We start from the raw sequence: 18918 nt of genomic DNA on the forward strand, positions 1-18918 counted from the left end.
ATGAATAAAGTGCCAGCCAGTTCTTGCTATTGTGATTCTGGGTGTGAGATTGGGGTTGGGCTGCAGCTTTTCTTTCCTGAGACAGACAGAAAGCAGTAGAAAGCAGAGGCTTTGTCTGATTTCTAGTACTGCTTAATACAAATGATGTAGACGCTGGTGTGCAATAAAATGAAACTGCACAAAATAAACGAGTGAGGTCTTTTCATTCTGGATACAAATTAAAAATGTAAAAAATATGTCCACATGAGATGGCCTTAATATAATGTTGATATCCCCATATTTGGCAGGACCTGAAAAGATTAGCCTAGTTATAATAATGTATGCATGCTCAATGGTACAGAATTCGTAGTGAGAAGAAAATAGGGGGTTCTCCTCTTTTATTAGGGAAGAGAAACAGGAAGAAGCATGAAGCAGTGGAAACTGTTAATGTTGTATTTGGGAAAAAAGAAAAAGAAGAGGAAAAAATCTTCACAAACTATTCTGCCAACAAAAACTAGCATGGATTCATAAAGAGTAAAGCTTAGCAGCATAGCAGGATAATGGCCTGTAAAAACAAATCAGTTAAAATGCAGTGGAGAGTCGTTGTCTCGTAGCTCGTGTATATGGGTGAGATCAGAGCACGCTCTGGGTGAATTTGGCATCAATGAGTGAGGCTCACTCCACCACCTCATTTATCAAATCTCTGTATGAAAGAGACTCTGTTAGCTACCGTAGGTTATCACTGCTGCCGAAATAACATCAACATGAAGCGTTGTCACGAACTCCAGGATAACATTTGCTCTTCTATAAACAGAACAGCCGTGAATGGTCACAGAGACAGCTTTGTAGGCCAGAGTACAGTTGTGATGGTGAAGCTGCCTCACGTGAATCACTTCATTCAGCTGCAGCTGAATAGAGTTGCTGTCTGATTTTTATTTTTTTTTAATATTGCAGTTGTGGTTTTAATTAGTTACAAAAGCAATTAAACTGTAAGGATTATTGTCTGCAGTCTGGTTTCACTCTCCTACAGTCCAGCCTTTTGAGCTAAATCAACTCCAGCTTTATTTATCTCTACAACAGGAAAACAAAGTGTTGCACAGCAATCACAAGTGACAGTCAAACTCTCTAGACAACTGTGTGGCATTGGAGATTTTTTGAATTCTGCATTCTCAAATCCTATAAATACACACTGAGTTAGAACAACCGCAGTTAGCTCCAATAACAGCAACAGTGGGCCAGAAAGTCCTGAAGGCCATACTTTTCTTGATTCCCAGAAAGTTTTGGAGTAAATGTAGAAGTTGGTCAATGCCTTGTTGTCTTGCATACTAATCCTTTGTTTCACAAGGTAGACGGAGACAGACAGACAGAGACAGACAGATAGATAGATAGATAGATAGATAGATAGATAGATAGATAGATAGATAGATAGATAGATAGATAGATGTGAATCAGGGTCTCAGATGGCTGCTGAAAAGTGCTTTAAGAGGAGCTCAGCTGTTTGGCATTAAAGTCTCAAGGCTTTCAGAAAACAAGCTTTTCCAGTGGGTAAAATAAAGCCACAGTGCTTGTGTGTGGGTGTTTGAGGAGTGTCTTTATAGTCACACAAATCCTAAACCTGAAACCCAGTAATGAAAACATTGTACACAAATAAACATGAAAAAATAAGTGTATGGCCACCTGAATGAGAGGCAGATGATGCATCAGAGGAAATTACTTCATAAGTATAATCAAATGGAACTCCCACACAGTCGTGCTTACTGCTGAAATATTTATTAAATTATAACGTTTCAGTCTGCCCGTCCTAGATTGTAGGTAGATTGATACCATATTAGCATTCTCTTTTATACACACACACAGACACACACACGCAGGAGCTAATCAATTATCACATTATCCAATCAGAAAAGCAGATGACTCAGTGATTCAATAAACACTTTAGCAGTAAAGGAGACGGCGTATAAAATTAAACATCAACAGTAGGAAAAAAGTGTGATGTCGTGGTGTGAAGGTGGGAGATATTGGAGGACTTCCTGCTTTTAACACAAACTTCAGTGGACACTTTAAAGACCGAACGAGACAAAGACACAGCAGTTGCTCTTTTAGAGATGCTTGTCTCATTTCATGCACCGGAGAACGAAAGAAGAGGAACAGCTGTGCTGCTTGCTGAGCATTAAATGCAACACAATAAGTGTTATTGGATAGTCCAAAGGAACAGACAAACCACTGAATAAGAATTTGGTAAACATTAGGAAAGTATCAGCACTGACTAGTTTTGACCTTCAACTGGTGATCACGTAAAGTAAAAGGGGGGGTGCAGTGGTATCTTTGTGTAGGCCATTTCATCAACATACAGTACTTGGACAGCACAGACAGGAGGAAGGAGAAGACGTTAACTTTGCAGAGCCTGGAGGACACACAGACACAAGGAGACAGAATGAGAGAGTGGAGGCAGCAGTGGTAGTTTTACAGATATCCCTATCATTACATGGACAGCCTAAGTAAACACAGAGAGGAATACAGCACTGTGACCCGAGCTGTACCCACACTGTGCTGCTTTTGGATCATTGCTCGTTTCATGTTGCACAGACAGCGTTGTGCGGATGTCGCTGTCACTGTTGGGGAAATGTGTGGTTTTGTTTTTTATGTACAGCATGTCCTCCTACATATTCAAGACCTGGAGAAATATGGTTTAATCTTTTTTAGAAATCAGAAAATAGCTTCACTAAAAGAATACAGGTTTTGAATTCAAAGGTAGGCCAGCGCAGTCTTTATTTAAACATGTAGCGCGCGTACGTGTGCACAATCTCACATTTCTATTTGTGCACTCGCTAGGACCATTTTCCCTAATTTTCCCAGTAAATCTGCAGTGACCTCCATTGCTCAGCAGATCAATAATGTTCCATCTTTCCATCACCTTGACTAACTATCAATAGATTACCAGACCAGAAAATCTGCAAGTGCAAAAGAGCCAAATGGGGACACATGAGGTCCAGCTGGCAGTCTGACTATAGCAAAATATACTTATTGCAACAAGCCCAGTGAAATGCCCTGTGTTGTGTTACATAACGCTCCAAGAGTATTTGTCTTTTGCCTCGCAGTGACAGTATGAGAGCAGTTTCTATCTGTGCTTCAGTTCAGATCATTCCACGGCAGTTTCAGCTTGCAGAGTTCACCATATCTGCATTTCACAATCACACATTTGCCTCAGCTGTAAAACCAGATGGGACAGAAACCATTTTAGCTTGAGCCAAATGTGACTGCTGTGAAAACAAAGTCTTTCCTCACCAAAACTAAATTAAAGGCCAAAATTAGTCCCTCGGTGTGACATATTTGAGACAAGAACACCAAGCTAGAATCAGCTAGAATAGAATAGTTAGTAAATTCCTTACATTTTGTGGGTGGGACACCAAAAAGGAAAGACTGAATTGTGTTTATTGTGTGCTACGTTGATTTTCTCTTCCACGGATGTTACATTGCAGGTTTCAACATAAATACTTTATAAGTTAAATTTGAGCTAAAACAGTTAACTTGACAGAAAGTAGTCAAAAGTAATTTGGTAAGGGATAAATTTGTTTAGTTTGATAGCAACAATACTTCTACTTCTCAGGTGTAGTGATTTTTTTTTTTGTAGCTGGACTATCAGCATCTATAAAACAATTCATTAAAGGCCCACATTTAACTCACTAAAAACATCGCTGTCACGGCTGCACAGCAGTCGTGTGGTGAATTGAGAAAATGATCCAAGATGCAGGCACTGACTGGGGTGCGAGTGAATGTTTATTTGCAGAGGTGATAAGGTGACAAAAACAGGAGGAGCAGAGCGGGGAGTAAACCAACCTAAACTGGGGAAAACTAAAGAACTCAACTTAAACCAAACACGCACGGGAGGAGGAACGAAATGCACAATGAAAGATGGCGGCAAGACGCAGAATGAACACCGGGTTACACAGAACGATGCAGACAGACATGGCGTTAAACAGACAACACGACAGAGAGCTCAGGAAAACACAGGGCTTAAATACACGGGGAGTAATCAGGGAATGGGCCACAGGAGGGAGACACAGCTGGGAGCAATTAGGCTAACGAGACAGGGGAGAGGTAAAACTGAACACACTGACATGAGACATGAACTTTCAGAATAAAACAGGAAACTAACAGACACAGAGAACCAGACAGGACACTGAACTTGACAGGCAGACTCATGAGCAGACACAATAACACCATGGACAGACAGAGGGAACACAGGCAGGCATGAAACAAAAACACTAACACATAGCAAACCTAAACAAAAGACAAAACAGAATAACCGAGAACAAAGAATAATATAAAGAAACACAATACACCGAGTCCACAGACTCAGGACCATGACAATCGCATAAATTCCTTAAAATCATCAACCTTTTTACTGTTATTTAATACATATACATCTAAAATATAGTGTTTTTAAGGTCATAGACAAACCCTTTTCAATTTGCAGCAAGCTGGGAGAGACAATGTATTTTGTGTTAAATCTACATCATAGGTACATTGTAATTTATGCCTAAATTATGCTTCTGCTGTGAATCTGAGTTTGCGGTGTAGCCCGTTTAAGTAACCATTGCCATTGCCAGGTCTGCATTTACAACACATAAGTATAAATCCACTGTAAAAAGCCTGCACTTTACACATCAACTTGCACTCCTGTCTGTTTCACTTCCTGTCAGCCATCAGTTTTCCTTCCTTTGCACTCTCATTAGTTAAATTCATCTATAATCATTTATCCAGTCCGCCTCCCCAGTTTATACTCCCTGATGTTTCAGTCTGTCAGTTGCCAGATCATCTGTTTTCCACCAGCTTCTAGTGTCTCCATTGTTCACAGTACAGTAGATCTCATCATGTGTTCATGCTTCCTGCATGTATGACCCCTGCCCAAATTAAAGATTTTGATTATTTCCCCTCATTAATTTGGCGTATATGCTTTGCATTTGTGTCCATACGTCTTGTCTTTTCTTGCTCTCTGTAGCACAATCTGTGACTGTAAACAACTGAGCAGATTAAGACTTATGCAGCATAATGCATCTTTAACTTTGTGTGCGAGCTTTAGCACAGGACAGTTAATCATTCAAGCAGAAAGGATCAAAGAGCTGCATGAGTTACAGCTGCCCTGTGTGGGTGTGTGAATGCAGGCTATAAAATGATCATAACCAAAGAGTAAAAATAAGAGATTACAGAGCTGGAAATGGATCGTGTGCAGCTTGCATCTTCGCCAAGTGATTTGACTCGACAGAACAACACTCAGGAGGGAAACAAGACAAAGTCAGGGTCTGAATATAGATTTCTGGGCCTGTGTGTACAATCTTAAAGAGTGATTTCACTCTTTGACTACATAATGTGTGGGAGTAATGGTTTTGTGAGTTAGCAAATTTGAAATGGGAAGCAGGCGTTTCTTTTGGAGTAGGGAGAAGAAGACGAGAGTCTTCCATCCTACTAACCTATTTATGTGGCTAACTTATGTGTTGTGCTAAATGTTTTTGTTTGTTTGCATTTGAATTTCAAGGCTAGTGATACTAATTGGTGCTGAGTCAGTTTACCAGCCTGCACACTCAGGATGCACACAGAATTAAAAGAACACTGACAAACAATTATATCTCATTAAAACCTTAGAGCACACTATAAACCAGTTATTATAGGCAGCACAGTGGCTCAGTGGTTAACACCATCACATCAAGAAGGGCCTCCATTTGAACCAAGAAACCAAGTTAGGAGCTTTCTGTGTGGAGTTTGCAAGTTCTCTGGTTTCTCCTACCCCTGAAAACCATGCTGTGTTAACCCTGCCTATGTGCAGCCTACCCTACTGTATATGTATTTATACCTTCAACCTCCTCGCTGTTCCAAATATTGAAAAGCTATAAATTGAAGTACAGCTTCACTTATAAATACACGATGTGGTTGGAGCTTCTTCCTCTCTCGTCCTCTCAGTGTGTCATTGCTTTGTGTGTTCCTGTATCTCTGACAGCCTGCGTGCACATGAATGCATGCTCTCACACACACACACACACACACTGAAACAGATGTCGGCTCTTCCTCCTCTTGTGTGATGTGGAAAGCAGTTGCTGCTGCCCACCCAGGCGTATCCATGGCAACTGGACTGTGGTTGGCTGACAAGGCGGGGACAGTGACATCACTGGTCTCATTCAAGGAGTGCCACAGAGATAATAATGCTGCTGACTTCTTTTGTAGAAGTGTAGCAGGAGAGTTAAAGTCATGAGCCTGGTTCTCTGTCTTTCCCACCCTAAAACAACTAGCTTTCCAGCTATAAGCACTTCATTTTACTTTTCTTATTTTGTTTTTCTGATTTTCACAAGTCTAAATTTATTTGATGGATATTCTTAATACTAATATGTTAAATATTATGGTGTTTTACTAATAATTAACAAGTAACAGACCTCATATAGAGTCTGGGATTAGGTACAACAGCTGCAGTTTTTCCTCACTGAAAAACTACCAACCAGTGTAACAACCCTCTCACCCAAAACTAAAGTTTACGGAGTTTTATTGTTGGCATGTTAAAGGTTTCCCCACTAGAGGGTGCCAGACACCCACATCACTAATACCAGTGTCACTCTGTCTTTACTTTTTTGCCCGCATTGCATTTGCAAAGAATAGACTAGTTGTGTAAAGGGTGTTTACACAAATGTCCTGACATTGGTTTGAACCAAAGATTTCACATTTGGTGTCACCTCTTCATAAGATTTGTTGCCACTGACATTCAGTCCAGTCCTTTTGTAATTTGGCAAACTTCATCCTCCCTTGCTTTCTTGCCTTAAAAATGGCGACTTGACAGCCACCCTTCCATTGAGACCATTTCTAATGAGGCATCAGTGAACAGTAGATGATTTAGCTGAAGGTCTGGATGCATCTTTTGGGTCCTGTATCAAGATTTTGATATATTTCTTTCCTATTTCTTAAGGAAATTACTTTCAGATGCAACTCATCTAATGTAGATTTTTAGCCCTGTCATTTCTTCATCTGTCCTCCTCTTTTCCAGTTTCCTCAGATTTTTTTAAGCACACATTGCACATCACCCTAAATAACATGTGTATATATATATATATATATATATAGATGCTTTCCGCTATTGGCTCTTTTGGGAATCACGTTGTTAATACAGAAAATACTATTTTCTATCTGTCGAACTGTTATCTTTGCTATTTCCCATAGATTCAACAGAAAGAAAGTGAATAAATTATGGTTGTTTTTTTTGTTTTGTTTGTTTGTTTTTTACAAACAAAGTGCCTAAGGATATAATTTAAAAGTGAATAAAGCAAGAACTTTGAAAGACCTTTAGAAAGCCTGATTACTTGGAAATAAAATATAAAGAAATGAGACTTTTGCACTATACCGTACACTACCTGACATTGTTAAAATGTAGCAGGATGAGAAAACTGTGTCCAATGTCCTGGCAAAAGTCTTGCTTCTCTTCCATTTTGACAAGACCTCTTGCAGCTCAGAGGAAGCTGAAGTAAAATCCTTTTCCCACTAGAAAGGAAATGAGCTCTGGGGGAGCTGGAATAAGTGAGTGGCAATAGCTTGTAGAGACATCTACTGTGGTTAGATAATACTTACTGTAGGTAAAAGCAAAAGATTTGGGAATCTTTAATTTCCTGTGTACCACTGTACAGTTTATGTGTGAGTGATCTAAACGCCACAGTACTCTGTATGTTTAGACTCTTTAGACTTTTAAACCAATATTTTATCTTTAATTTGCAACAGTGTTTTTTCTTGGGTATTTTGACTTCCAGATGCCAGTTTAGTTGTGACGTTTGACAGGATAACATCTGGAAGTTTGATACTCTGACACCTATGTGGGAGTGCATGGTACTGAGTCACAATTATTCAGTGTATCTGAGCAAAGAATGAACAGTGTGACTTCATCACAAATCACAGTAAGTTCAGTTTATTCAGTAGCCATATTTATACAATCAGCTCTGGCCTCTTGAGTGCTAATTAGACGTGTCACTAATTACATTTCTCCAGCTTGTACAATTTTCAGTTCCATCAGGTGTCAGCAATATAAAAACAGTTTGACAGATGTTAAAGTAAATTGCTTTACTTCAATTCAGTCATTCTGAAAAATATAAAAGTTTAATTAAAAATGTTTTAGTAGGTTAGAATTGCAGAAAAAAAAACGTGTGAATATAATCAGGGACACTGTAACAGTTTACATTAAGGTAGTTGTTTCTTTGCATTCATATAAGTAATATATTCGCTCCTTATTAAGCAAGCATTTATGCCTTATTCTGCATCATGACTACAGTTCGCTTACCGTCCAAATCGTTCCACAGACGATGCCATCTCTCATCTCCTCCACACATCACTCACTCACTTGGACACTAGAAGGGGGAATTATGTTAAAATGCTCTTCATAGACTACAGCTCTGCATTTAACACCATAATTCCCTCCACACTCACCACCAAGCTGGAGCATCTGGGACTCAGCTCATCTATGTGTCAGTGGATCTCCAACTTCCTAACTGGCAGACCACAGGCAGTAAGGATGGGCGGACATGTCTCAGCCTCCACCACTCTCAGCACTGGAGCCCCCCAGGGGTGTGTTCTGAGCCCCCTGCTGTACTCTTTGTACACATATGACTGTGTGGCCACTACCAGCTCCACCACCATCATCAAGTTTGCTGACGACACCGTCGTGGTGGGCCTGATCTCTGATAACAACGAGACGGCCTACCTGAAGGAGATTAGGAATCTGGAGAACTGGTGCCAGAGGAACAACCTCCTTCTAAACGTCAGTAAGACAAAGGAGCTGATAGTGGACTTCAGCACTAAGCAGGAAAGGAACTACCAGACCCCTGTCATCAACGAGTGCCCAGTGGAGAGAGTGGACAGCTTCAAATACCTCGGAGTTCACATCACGCAGGACCTGTCATGGTCCTGTCACATCAACACCGTGGTGAAAAAGGCCCGTCAGCGTCTCTACCACCTCAGACGCTTGAGAGACTTCCAACTGCCCTCCAAGGTGCTCAGGAACTTTTACTCGTGCACCATAGAGAGCATCCTGACGGGAAACATCTTAACCTGGTTCGGGAACAGCACCATGCAGGACAGACGAGCTCTACAGAGGGTTGTGCGGTCAGCTGAGCGCACCATCCGCTCCGAGCTCCCTGACCTGCACTCAATCTACAGCAGGCGGTGCTGGACCAAGGCCAGGAAGATCGTGAAGGACCTCAGCCATCCCAACAACAGACTGTTCTCTCTGTTGAGGTCAGGAAAGCGATTCCGCTCCCTGAAGACCAACACAGAGAGACTGAGGAGGAGCTTCTTCCCGCAGGCGATACGGTCTCTCAATCACACCACCACACAGTACTGACCCACACATACAGTTCTTACACACACACTGGACATTCTGGACATTGTTTTCACTTCATCACTTAAATCACGCTGCTGTTATTGTGTATATATTTATTTATATTTCTTCATACATTCTTATATAGTTCTATATTGTGTATTTTGTTGTACAGTTATTTTATTTTCAACTTTGATTTATATATTTTATCTTATTCTTTCCCAGTTAAATTTACCCTTTTTAATTTTTCATATTTATTTCCTATCTTATTCATAGCCTTTTCCTTTTTTTGTTTTCTTTAGGTCACAAGCAGTTGTCCAAGCATTTCACTACATATCGTACTGTGTATGACTGTGTACGTGACAAATAAAATTTGAATTTGAATTTGAATTTGAATTTGACTTATACCTCTAGTCGTGAGAAAGATCTTACTTTGAATGGGGAACAGATTCTGAATTAGAAAGACCTCATTTAGAGTTATTTGTAGTTAGTTTTGTTACATAAGAAGAGATCATATTTAGTTAGTGCTACTAAGACTAATGTGGTGCTACTCACAGACTGTAAAGTTGGTACCTCTTTATAAAGCCGTTTTCTGTTTGGAAATAGGAGTCATTCAGAAAAATGTTGGTGTAAAGAAGTGGCTTACAGTGACTTTTACGGAAACATAATCCCACATACCAGATTTTAAAAATCCCAGCTAATTGCTTTAAGAAAGAAGAAAAAAGAAGAAAAAAATGTGATTATTTTGAACTGTGAGTCATGCTAATCGACTCAAATGGACGCTAAGAATAAAAATATGGAGTTAGAAAAAGCTCAAAGGTCACTTATAGTAATTAGCTTTTGTACCTTAAAATAACGTGTGGCCTTTTTCTATTTTTTCCACGTTGTGACTTTGCAATATCGCACATTGTTCTTTCATAAACAGATAAAACTGATTGTATGACATATTCATATGATCATTTTTAGACATTCATGCTAAGATTAGTGTGCTACTTGAAAAAATAATGATTACACATTGTGGTGCAGTCCTTGCCTCTAAGTTCAGTGTTGAGTAATTGTTTCTCCTACCATCAAGGCTAGAGTTAAAGATAGAGGATCGCTGTATTTATAAATAACTGACTGCGGTCATTTCTTCCAAATATGAAGATGGGAGAAAATGCTCACAAGTTACTTAAAACTTAATAAGCTAAATAAATCCAAAAAAAGCCCCAAATGTTCCACTTCATCATGAGTCAGATATGCTGTATTATGATCATCGGTACACACTGATAAGATGCTGGGGCTTTACAGAATGGAGAGTGGTTTTACAACAGCTGCCTTGTATTTTGCAATATTTGTTACATGTTTTCTGTAGCAAAGGCAGACCTGTTATTTTGGAGTACCCAGACCCCTGAACTGTATTATTTCAAGCAACACTGACTCACCGGCACAGTTAATTAACAGCACAGTTACATAAGCTAATTATTTTGCTAAGAAACTAGTTTTCACAGGAAAGCAACATTTCACATAGAAGTACTAAAAAACTGATTTTTGCAATCTGCATATTTACCGCATCAATAAAAAAAGGTTCATGAGCTCATATGAATGAAGTGTCTTTGAGCCTCACAGTAAGTCTTTGTACTGCTGCAGTGCTCTTCAGTTTGCTGAAGGTGAACCTGGGTAGCAACGCTGACAGACGGTGATGTATAGACTGTGTTTTTCCTTTTTTTTAAAAAATTATTTCAGGTTTTCAAGTGACTATTGACAATACAGTGAAAGATTTTCAAAGCAAATCCTCCAAAATATCTAATCAGATATATGTGGTCTACTCATTCTAACAATCAGTGCACTTGTTTCTGTAAACTCCTTCAGATAAGATAAAGTGTTCATGGTCGAAGGTGCAAACGGGACGACTGACCTCTACTAATTCTTGACTACTCCGGAAGAATTGTTGCTAGCATTGTTGTGAGCCATAATGTGTCTTTTACATGATGTCACACACATTGACTCACAAATTCCTGATGTCCCAGAGGATTGTATCCTGAAGTAAGGAAGCTTGGTCCTCCTCCCTTACTGCTTCCTAGTATTGTTGTTGCATCCATCTCTTAAATGTCCACGTCAGCATTATGTGTGTACTTCCATGTGAACATTTTAGGTGCAATTTAAAGGATGGCAGTAATGACTTAACAGTCCTTAACGGCCATTTGTTTAAAAGAAGTTATAATTAACTGAATGCATTTGCATTGCATTAAGCCCTCTGAATAGCAAAAGCAAAAACATGTTGTTATCATAGCAACAGAGAGAAATGGTTCATAAACCTGCTGAAGGAGGATGTGGGGTTTTTCCTGTTGTACAAAGCTTTTAACCAGATGATGGCATGTTTTTCTTTGCAAGTTCTTTAAAACCTACCATATCTACCTGGTCGTTTCTCATGTTAAGCATCTGGATGATATGCTGATGAAAATTGTGAACCTGACAATGAGCCACAGTTAACTTTGGATTTGTCTCTTGTGTTTTTGTGTATTTATAGGCTTGAGTCTGAAATCGGTACACTCGAAAGTGAAGAGTCTCAGATTTCAGCCAAGGAGCAAGTTCTTCGAGAACGCCTGAAGGAGACAGAGCGCTCGATAGAAGAGCTGCAGAAGGTATAAAAACATGAAGTGATTCAGGCATTGTTGAATCAATACAGACTTACTATACCCCAGCCCTGCTCAGGATGTGCAAGTTGGGTTATGAGTCCTTTTTTTCCCACACTCATAAGGTTGTGCACTGTAGATTTATCCCCCAGGGTCAGTTTCTCAGTGGAAACTTCTATTTCCTGCACATTTTCAGGCCACATCAATGCAATCCTTGCTCAGTAGCCATTCTATTTACCACATTTAGCTCCTTAGAGTTTGTTCTCATCCCCAAACTTGTTGGACTCAAGTAGCACCGAAAGTAGTAAACACAAAAATACAGAATTGACTGCTGGTGCACACTTTCCCCCAAAAAACGAAGTTCAAACTTCTTTTTTTGTCTTTTCTCTCTTTCAGAGTCTGATGTCGCAGGATCAAGGTATGCTCAATGACACCCGTGCGAGCCTACAAACATAGACATGTTAACTGAAACTGCACAGAGTGAGGTGTGTGTGATGTGTGCATTTGTGTGTGTGGATAATAGTCTCGCTGAGGCAGGAGAGATGCAAGCCAGAGCTCGCTCCTGAACCCCCAAACACACACTAGCAGAAACTACATAGACACCGGCATGAAAAAACACTCAAAGAGCGCGCGGCTCAGCGAGACTATTGAAGCTCACACACACACACACACACACACACACACACGCACACACACGCGCGCGCGCACGCGCACAAGGCCATGACTCTGCAGCCTGCAGTCACTGGCTTTATCCTCATCCCATTCACCAGCAAGCCCTGTAAGCCCCAAAAGCTTTGTTCCTGCTGTCACACACACACATAGACACACAAGAACACACACAAAGCAGTAACATATACACAAATACGGACACACACACACACTTCTGCTGCATAAGCAACGAACCTCAGGGGTACTAGAGTTGCTGCGGACAGAGAAACAGAGCTGAGGAGAGTTAGATGGTGTGTATGGGCGGGTGGATGTGTTGAATAGAGGCGGGCAGGGTCACACATGGGTGTGGTTAGTTACCCTGTTGTGAGGCCGGACTGTTTGTGTGTTTTTGTATCAGGGTGGACTCCACATCATTGAGGTGTGTGTATGCGTGAATACCCGGTGTGTGTTTGTGTGTATTGGCATGTAGCTAATGTAAGTGTGTGTGTGTGACTCACAGCCTCACAGCTTCATCTCATTGTCATTTCCCCTCCTGTGCTCCTGCTCACTAGATGCCACTGGCTGCATGTCTGCTCCTCTCTCGGACCGCATGGACCCCGATCCCAACCACCTCGCCCTGGCCACGCAGCACCAGACTGGCCCACCTGCCCTGGGCGACAACGCCAGACCAAGACCTGGTAAGACTAAGGGAGGAGAGGAGGGTAAGGGAGGGGGAGGGGGTGGAGAAGAGAAGAGAAGAGTGAGGGAGGGAGGAAGGGAGGACAGGACAGGACAGGACAGTTCTGGGCCTCAGCCAAGTTGGATTATAACCTGCATAAACTCACACGGAGTCTGAAGCGGCACCGATACGTTTTCTCTAAACTAATCAAATCTCATAAACTTTTTTAAGTTAACTTAACCACATGTATGGAAGCACATGGGCTTCGGTGCTTTTCATGATTGTCTGTATTAGAAAACGTGGAAATTTAATTATAATAATGTAATGGATTATGTATTAGTAGGTCCTAACACAAGGTCAGCTTTGTATCGGTTGCGGAAGCCACATTATTCTTTACACAGGGAAGATACTGAGAGCATGGGGAAACTATTAACATAGCTTTTTACTTATCACCTTTAAAAAAAAAAGTAGGGGGAAACATAAGTTTCACTACTATGCTTCACAATGCTGCAGATTTTGAGGTAAGGAAAGATCCATATTTGTAGAATGCCAAACCATTTGTTCAGGCTTTGATCGAGATATTTTCCTTTTATAGTTTGATTCATTTTTGAGAATAAAATAAAATCCTGGTTATGTGTTTTTTACTAATTGCACATTTAGCAGTAAACAGAAAACACTATGTCCCTGTCCTCACGCCTCACTTCATCCACTTTTTTCCCTCCCATCATCCCCCCTTCCCTTTCCTCACTCCAATCCCAAACCCCTCCACTGGTCCCCCACCCCTTCACTCTTCCTTCCTTGTTCCCCACTCCCTTTTTGCATCAAATCTTCCCTTCTCCCTTCCCTCCTTAACAGCCATGTTTGCCATGGAGATCAACGTGCAGCACGACCCGCAGACTGGTGAGCAGCGCATCCTCTCGGCCAACCGCGTGAACCCGTTGGATGCAGCTTCACGTGGGGTCAAAGTCTACGACGATGGCAGAAAAGTGGTCTATGAGGTCACTTCCTCTGGGGGCGTGTCCACCACCACCGTAGAGAATGGCTGGAGCTCTGAGCAGGTTGACCAGCTGATCCAGAGAGCTGCCAGACCTGTAGTACGAGGCGGGGATGGCGGGAGGGGTCAGGTGACAGTGACTCCAGCTGCCCCACAGGCATATGTTTCTCCAGCAGATGTTGATGATCTGTCCCCACCCTCCTGTGCCCCGCCATCCATCCCTTCTAGCCCACCAGCCCAGGTTACACTCCAGAGGGAAAGCCGTCTGGGCATGATGCCCCCCTCCTCTGCTGCCGTCACGACCCAACCAACATCCTCAGGCCACCCGGGCACCGAGCTCACTTCCCCGCCCCAGGCGAGCGTGGAGCACCCAGTCACCATGGTGTTCCTCGGCTACCAGGACGTTGAAGACATGAGCGAGAGCAGACAACTGTTGGGATTCGACGGCGCTGTGAAGGCTGAGGTTGTTCTCATCGATGAAGATGATGAGAAATCACTGAGAGAGAAAACAGTCACCGACATCTCCGTCATCGACGGCACAGCAGCAGACCTCGTGTCGGGCCGGCCAGTCACGTCTGAAGCTGTCAGCACCGAACTGTCTTCTGATGGCCGTGAGCCTGACAGTACCTCCTCGCCCCCTGCAAATCCAGAAGCCAACACGGTCCCCCCACCCGGCCTCACCCCTGCTACAGGTACAGACAAGAGGAAACGCTGCCAGTGCTGCATCCTCATGTGACTGAATCTTCTCCCTTCTTCCACCCTTTTATTATTACCCTCTTCTCCTCTGTCTTTGGATGATTACTAACAGAAGCCCTGCCTTCCTCCTCCTCCACCTCTGGACTCTGATCGGCTGGCACACTCATACACGCATACACGCTCTTGTCTGACTGTTGACTTTTTACTCAGTTGCATTACCACCTCTACATCTCTTCTCTTTCATTATCCTCTCTGTCAACACGGAGGCTCTTTCTTTCCATCTGCCGTCTCCTTAGACAACACAGAATATTTTGGAAATTCATGCAGGAAGCAAGCTGCTGTATTGCTGCTATACTTGTGGTGAATTCAGACAGAGAGATGGACAAAATTGATACCGGTTGACAAACAGCTTAAAGAGGGTCATACAAAGCCAATCTCAGCGGTCAGTAAGACTTTATGGACAATCAACTCACATTGATATGCTCTCTAACCAAACAGTATGTCTGGTTCTAAGGACAATCAAACAGCTCATCTCCTTTACTAAGCCAGTTCTTAAAATATTAAAAAAGACAAACACAGCCTCAGTTATATATATTTTTTTTACTTCTTTACTCATTCACAACCCTCCTACTGTTGTTTTAACACATAAGACACATAAACAACCACACACGCGACATACAAACTCAAACAACCAACTCCTTTCCTTGCGCAGTCTCTCACTGATGAGGAAGGAAAGGTGGGTACTCGTTGCCTTGGTTTCTTTATGTGCCTCTTTCATTCTACCACACTGATAGTCCTAACAGAGATTAGAAGTAATTAGATATTAATTTCTTTTTTTAATTAGCTAGCTAAATTTTTTTTTTGTTTTTTGAAACTTAAAGGACTCTGAATTGTTGAGACAATGTTTTCCTCCAATGGGAAAGCGAGTCTTTGATGCTGTAGTTAATTTCTCTCTCTTTCTCTCATCCATCTGTCTCCATCTTCCTCTCTCTCTGTCGCTCGTTCTCTCTGGTGTTTCCTCCATCGACTTCAGCTATTCCACTGCTGAGGTCATTTCCTCTGATTCTGGCACTTCCTAACTCAACAGCCAATGAGAAGCTGTGGAACACCTTTTGGCAGCCATTAGGATCTGCACAGTCAATTTTCCAGTGTTTCAAAACACTACAGAGCACAGGAAGCTAAGGGCAGCTTAACAAACACTCTGGCAGTGAGGGAACACGCATTTATACCTATAGAAACAACCACTAACAGCCTGGGCACAAACATGTGAATAATGAATATTAACGAGCACTACCACTACTAAATTACAACTATAATAGCTGTGCTCAAATGAGCTTTTAGACAGTGATCATGTGCAAATTACAATCAGCGTTTTTTTGTCCATTAAACTCACTTCATTGTCTCCACCAGAGATCCATTATACTCTTTCAAGTGCAAAGAGACTGAAAACACTGCCAGCTGTTGCTATAGCCGTCAACCAGGCCCTCGTTTACAAGGGTGCTACAAATTATCAAGGCCTGGTTGTCATTATAACATAGTATATGTTACACTGCATAGGCTTGTTTTCAGAAAAATCTCTCAAAAGCAGCAATTGTGCTCATTCAGTTGAATGATAATGGATGCTCTGGAACGACTTTACTTCATTTCAAGTGTCTTTCATGTTGGGTAGAACAGGGAGGATGGTGGTGCTCAATATAGATCTTTTGAAAAGATTTTTGGAGAGTTAATGATTACACTTTGCCATTGTACCCTGCAGAGAGACAAATGAATGAGGTCACTGAAGCACGTGATTGAAGGAAATGACTGCGCTTTTTCGGCCATGTTGGAAGGTTCTTATGACCCAGATAATTAGATTTAGGGGTATTCTGTGGCTCAGGTGTGCCCCTTGATATAGGAACTATAAACATCATGAATATAACTAAATCTAAAACACAGAACGGAACCTAAACTATTTAACTAAAGGGAATAAATTGGACACAGGATGCTAAACAATCTTTTTTTTTTGAGTGCACTATTTTTCTTTCTTTCTTTTTCTTTTGCTTTACTCATCCTGATTCTACTGAAGAACATAGTGTTTTTTTTCCACACTGTGTACCAACTCTGATCATCACAAATAAGAAACAAAATAGTATTTAACAAAAACTAGCAGATTTCAATAATTGCTTATTTTCTTATGTGGCTCTGTGCACAGCCATACATCCTTTTAATAAACATGCTTCAGTGTGATTGGCCACCGCTGGTGTCAGTCAGTCCAGCTGGCTGTGTGATTGGCTCGTCTGGTTTCCAGTGTAGATACAGAATGTAAATATGCTCTATATTCTATTTAGTGATGATTTTATTTTCCACATCTATATAGAGATCAAGAGATAATTATAGTTATTATGGTACTAGGCATTATTAGAATGTCCTGTGATACCATATAATGACTGTATGAGTGCACACACGAGAGCTTTGTATAATTTCATTCTCTCACTTCACTGCTGTGCGTATTATTAACAGCACCCATCTTATGACCACCACAAGCTTTTTTTGGCCAACAATAAAATAGCCAGATGTACTAGACATAATTATTTTTATTTATCTGCACAGGACAAGCGTGAAGGCTGGAGACATTTGCCTGTTCAGATTTACTGAAACATGAACAATTACCTATAGCTATTTGTTTTTAAATAGTGAGGACACTATGCAGAGAAGGGTTTTAAGGAAAGTATAATGTTAGTTTCACTAAAGTGTGAAGGTGATAGGGAGTAAAGCAGAGCAAAGAAAAGAAAGAAACACCTATAAATGAAAATACAAACCCCAAAATAGCAAGACGGATCTTGATATCAGAACCTGACTGATCCAGTTTGCTTGTTTGGGAATGTGCCTGTGTTTTTTATGTAGTGCAAAGAGGTATACAGTGTATGGACAACAAATCTGTTGAGTTTACCAGCCCCACTGCCACGCCTGCAGTACTCCTCTGACTCTGTAGGGGTCTCTGTTTTCCTGTCTGCCTGCCCTCATGATTGTATGCACTGTTAAAACAGAAAGGAGCCATTTTCTATTGTTCACACTTCTCTCTCTCTCTCTCTCTCTGGTTATGACTTCACACCGTACTCCAGTCTTCACTCTCACTCTCTCGCTCTGTCTTTTCTGATGTCTGTATCTTCTCTCTATCTTTGGTCAATAAAGCTGAGTTTCTCCAGTTCCCCCCTGCTGTCTCTCGCTTGTTGTTCTTTCCATCTATAACTAACATTCACTTTTTTATTGGCTGCTGACAATGAGAGTACAAGCTGTCCTTACTGCACCCAGCTGTTATAATACCCACTGCCACTAACGAGCACGCACATTGTGTTTTCAGTGGTCACCTAAGACACTTTACAGACCAGTATATATATCTCAGTTGTGATGGGTTTTTAATAGCATCCCTTTAAACTATACTGAATATAAATACATTTAAAATGCAGTCGGTCAGTGTGAAGGAGAGGAAGGTGTATGGTTGCCTATAATTCATACAAAGAATTTTAAAAACAGTTTCAATAAGTTAGAAATTAGAGTCACTGTGTAGATGCACATTAGAATAATTGCATAGTATTAGTTACAAATATTCTATACACAACTATTACAAAATACAACAAAATCTTGAAAATATGGATTAACTGAATGCACAAAATGCATCATTTACAACATTTTTTTTAATGTGAAATGGTTTGAATTTTGAAGTGGCCTAACTGAGACACAGTAACTGGCCTAACACAGACACTGTAACATGGTGTGAGTCTGTTCCTACAAAAAATATCAGCATATTAATATAAGATGCTGTGCAAGTTTTTTTTATGGATTTCTTTTACAGTATGACTTATCACTGTTTATGAAAATCTGCTCTAGTAGTGCTGCAACAGTCCTACAGGGAGAGATACTGGGAGTATGTGATATCTAATAAAATGATATGATTCAAAAGAAAAGGTTGATAAGACAAGTGTTAAGA

General features: G+C 41.0%; 1 protein-coding gene across 5 annotated transcripts in view; it reads left to right on the plus strand.

Moving 5' to 3' along the window:
• The window catches only part of palm2akap2 (PALM2 and AKAP2 fusion), a 96061-nt gene that overhangs the window by 33960 nt on the left and 43183 nt on the right, over positions 1-18918 (plus strand). For 4 of the 5 annotated variants that reach the window (XM_085279198.1, XM_085279196.1, XM_085279197.1 and 1 more), the window contains exons 5-8: positions 11829-11943; positions 12331-12352; positions 13155-13280; positions 14117-14947. In XM_085279198.1, coding sequence (XP_085135324.1) covers positions 11829-11943; positions 12331-12352; positions 13155-13280; positions 14117-14947 — 1094 coding nt within the window. The remainder of the gene's footprint in view (positions 1-11828; positions 11944-12330; positions 12353-13154; positions 13281-14116; positions 14948-18918) is intronic. The other variant, XM_085279200.1, reaches the window with a different exon arrangement.

The sequence above is a fragment of the Mchenga conophoros genome, linkage group LG7 (genome assembly GCF_057382185.1).
Source record: "Mchenga conophoros isolate Kocher_MC1m ecotype Shallow Benthic linkage group LG7, M_conophoros_male_GT1.1, whole genome shotgun sequence".
Classification (NCBI taxonomy): domain Eukaryota; kingdom Metazoa; phylum Chordata; class Actinopteri; order Cichliformes; family Cichlidae; genus Mchenga; species Mchenga conophoros.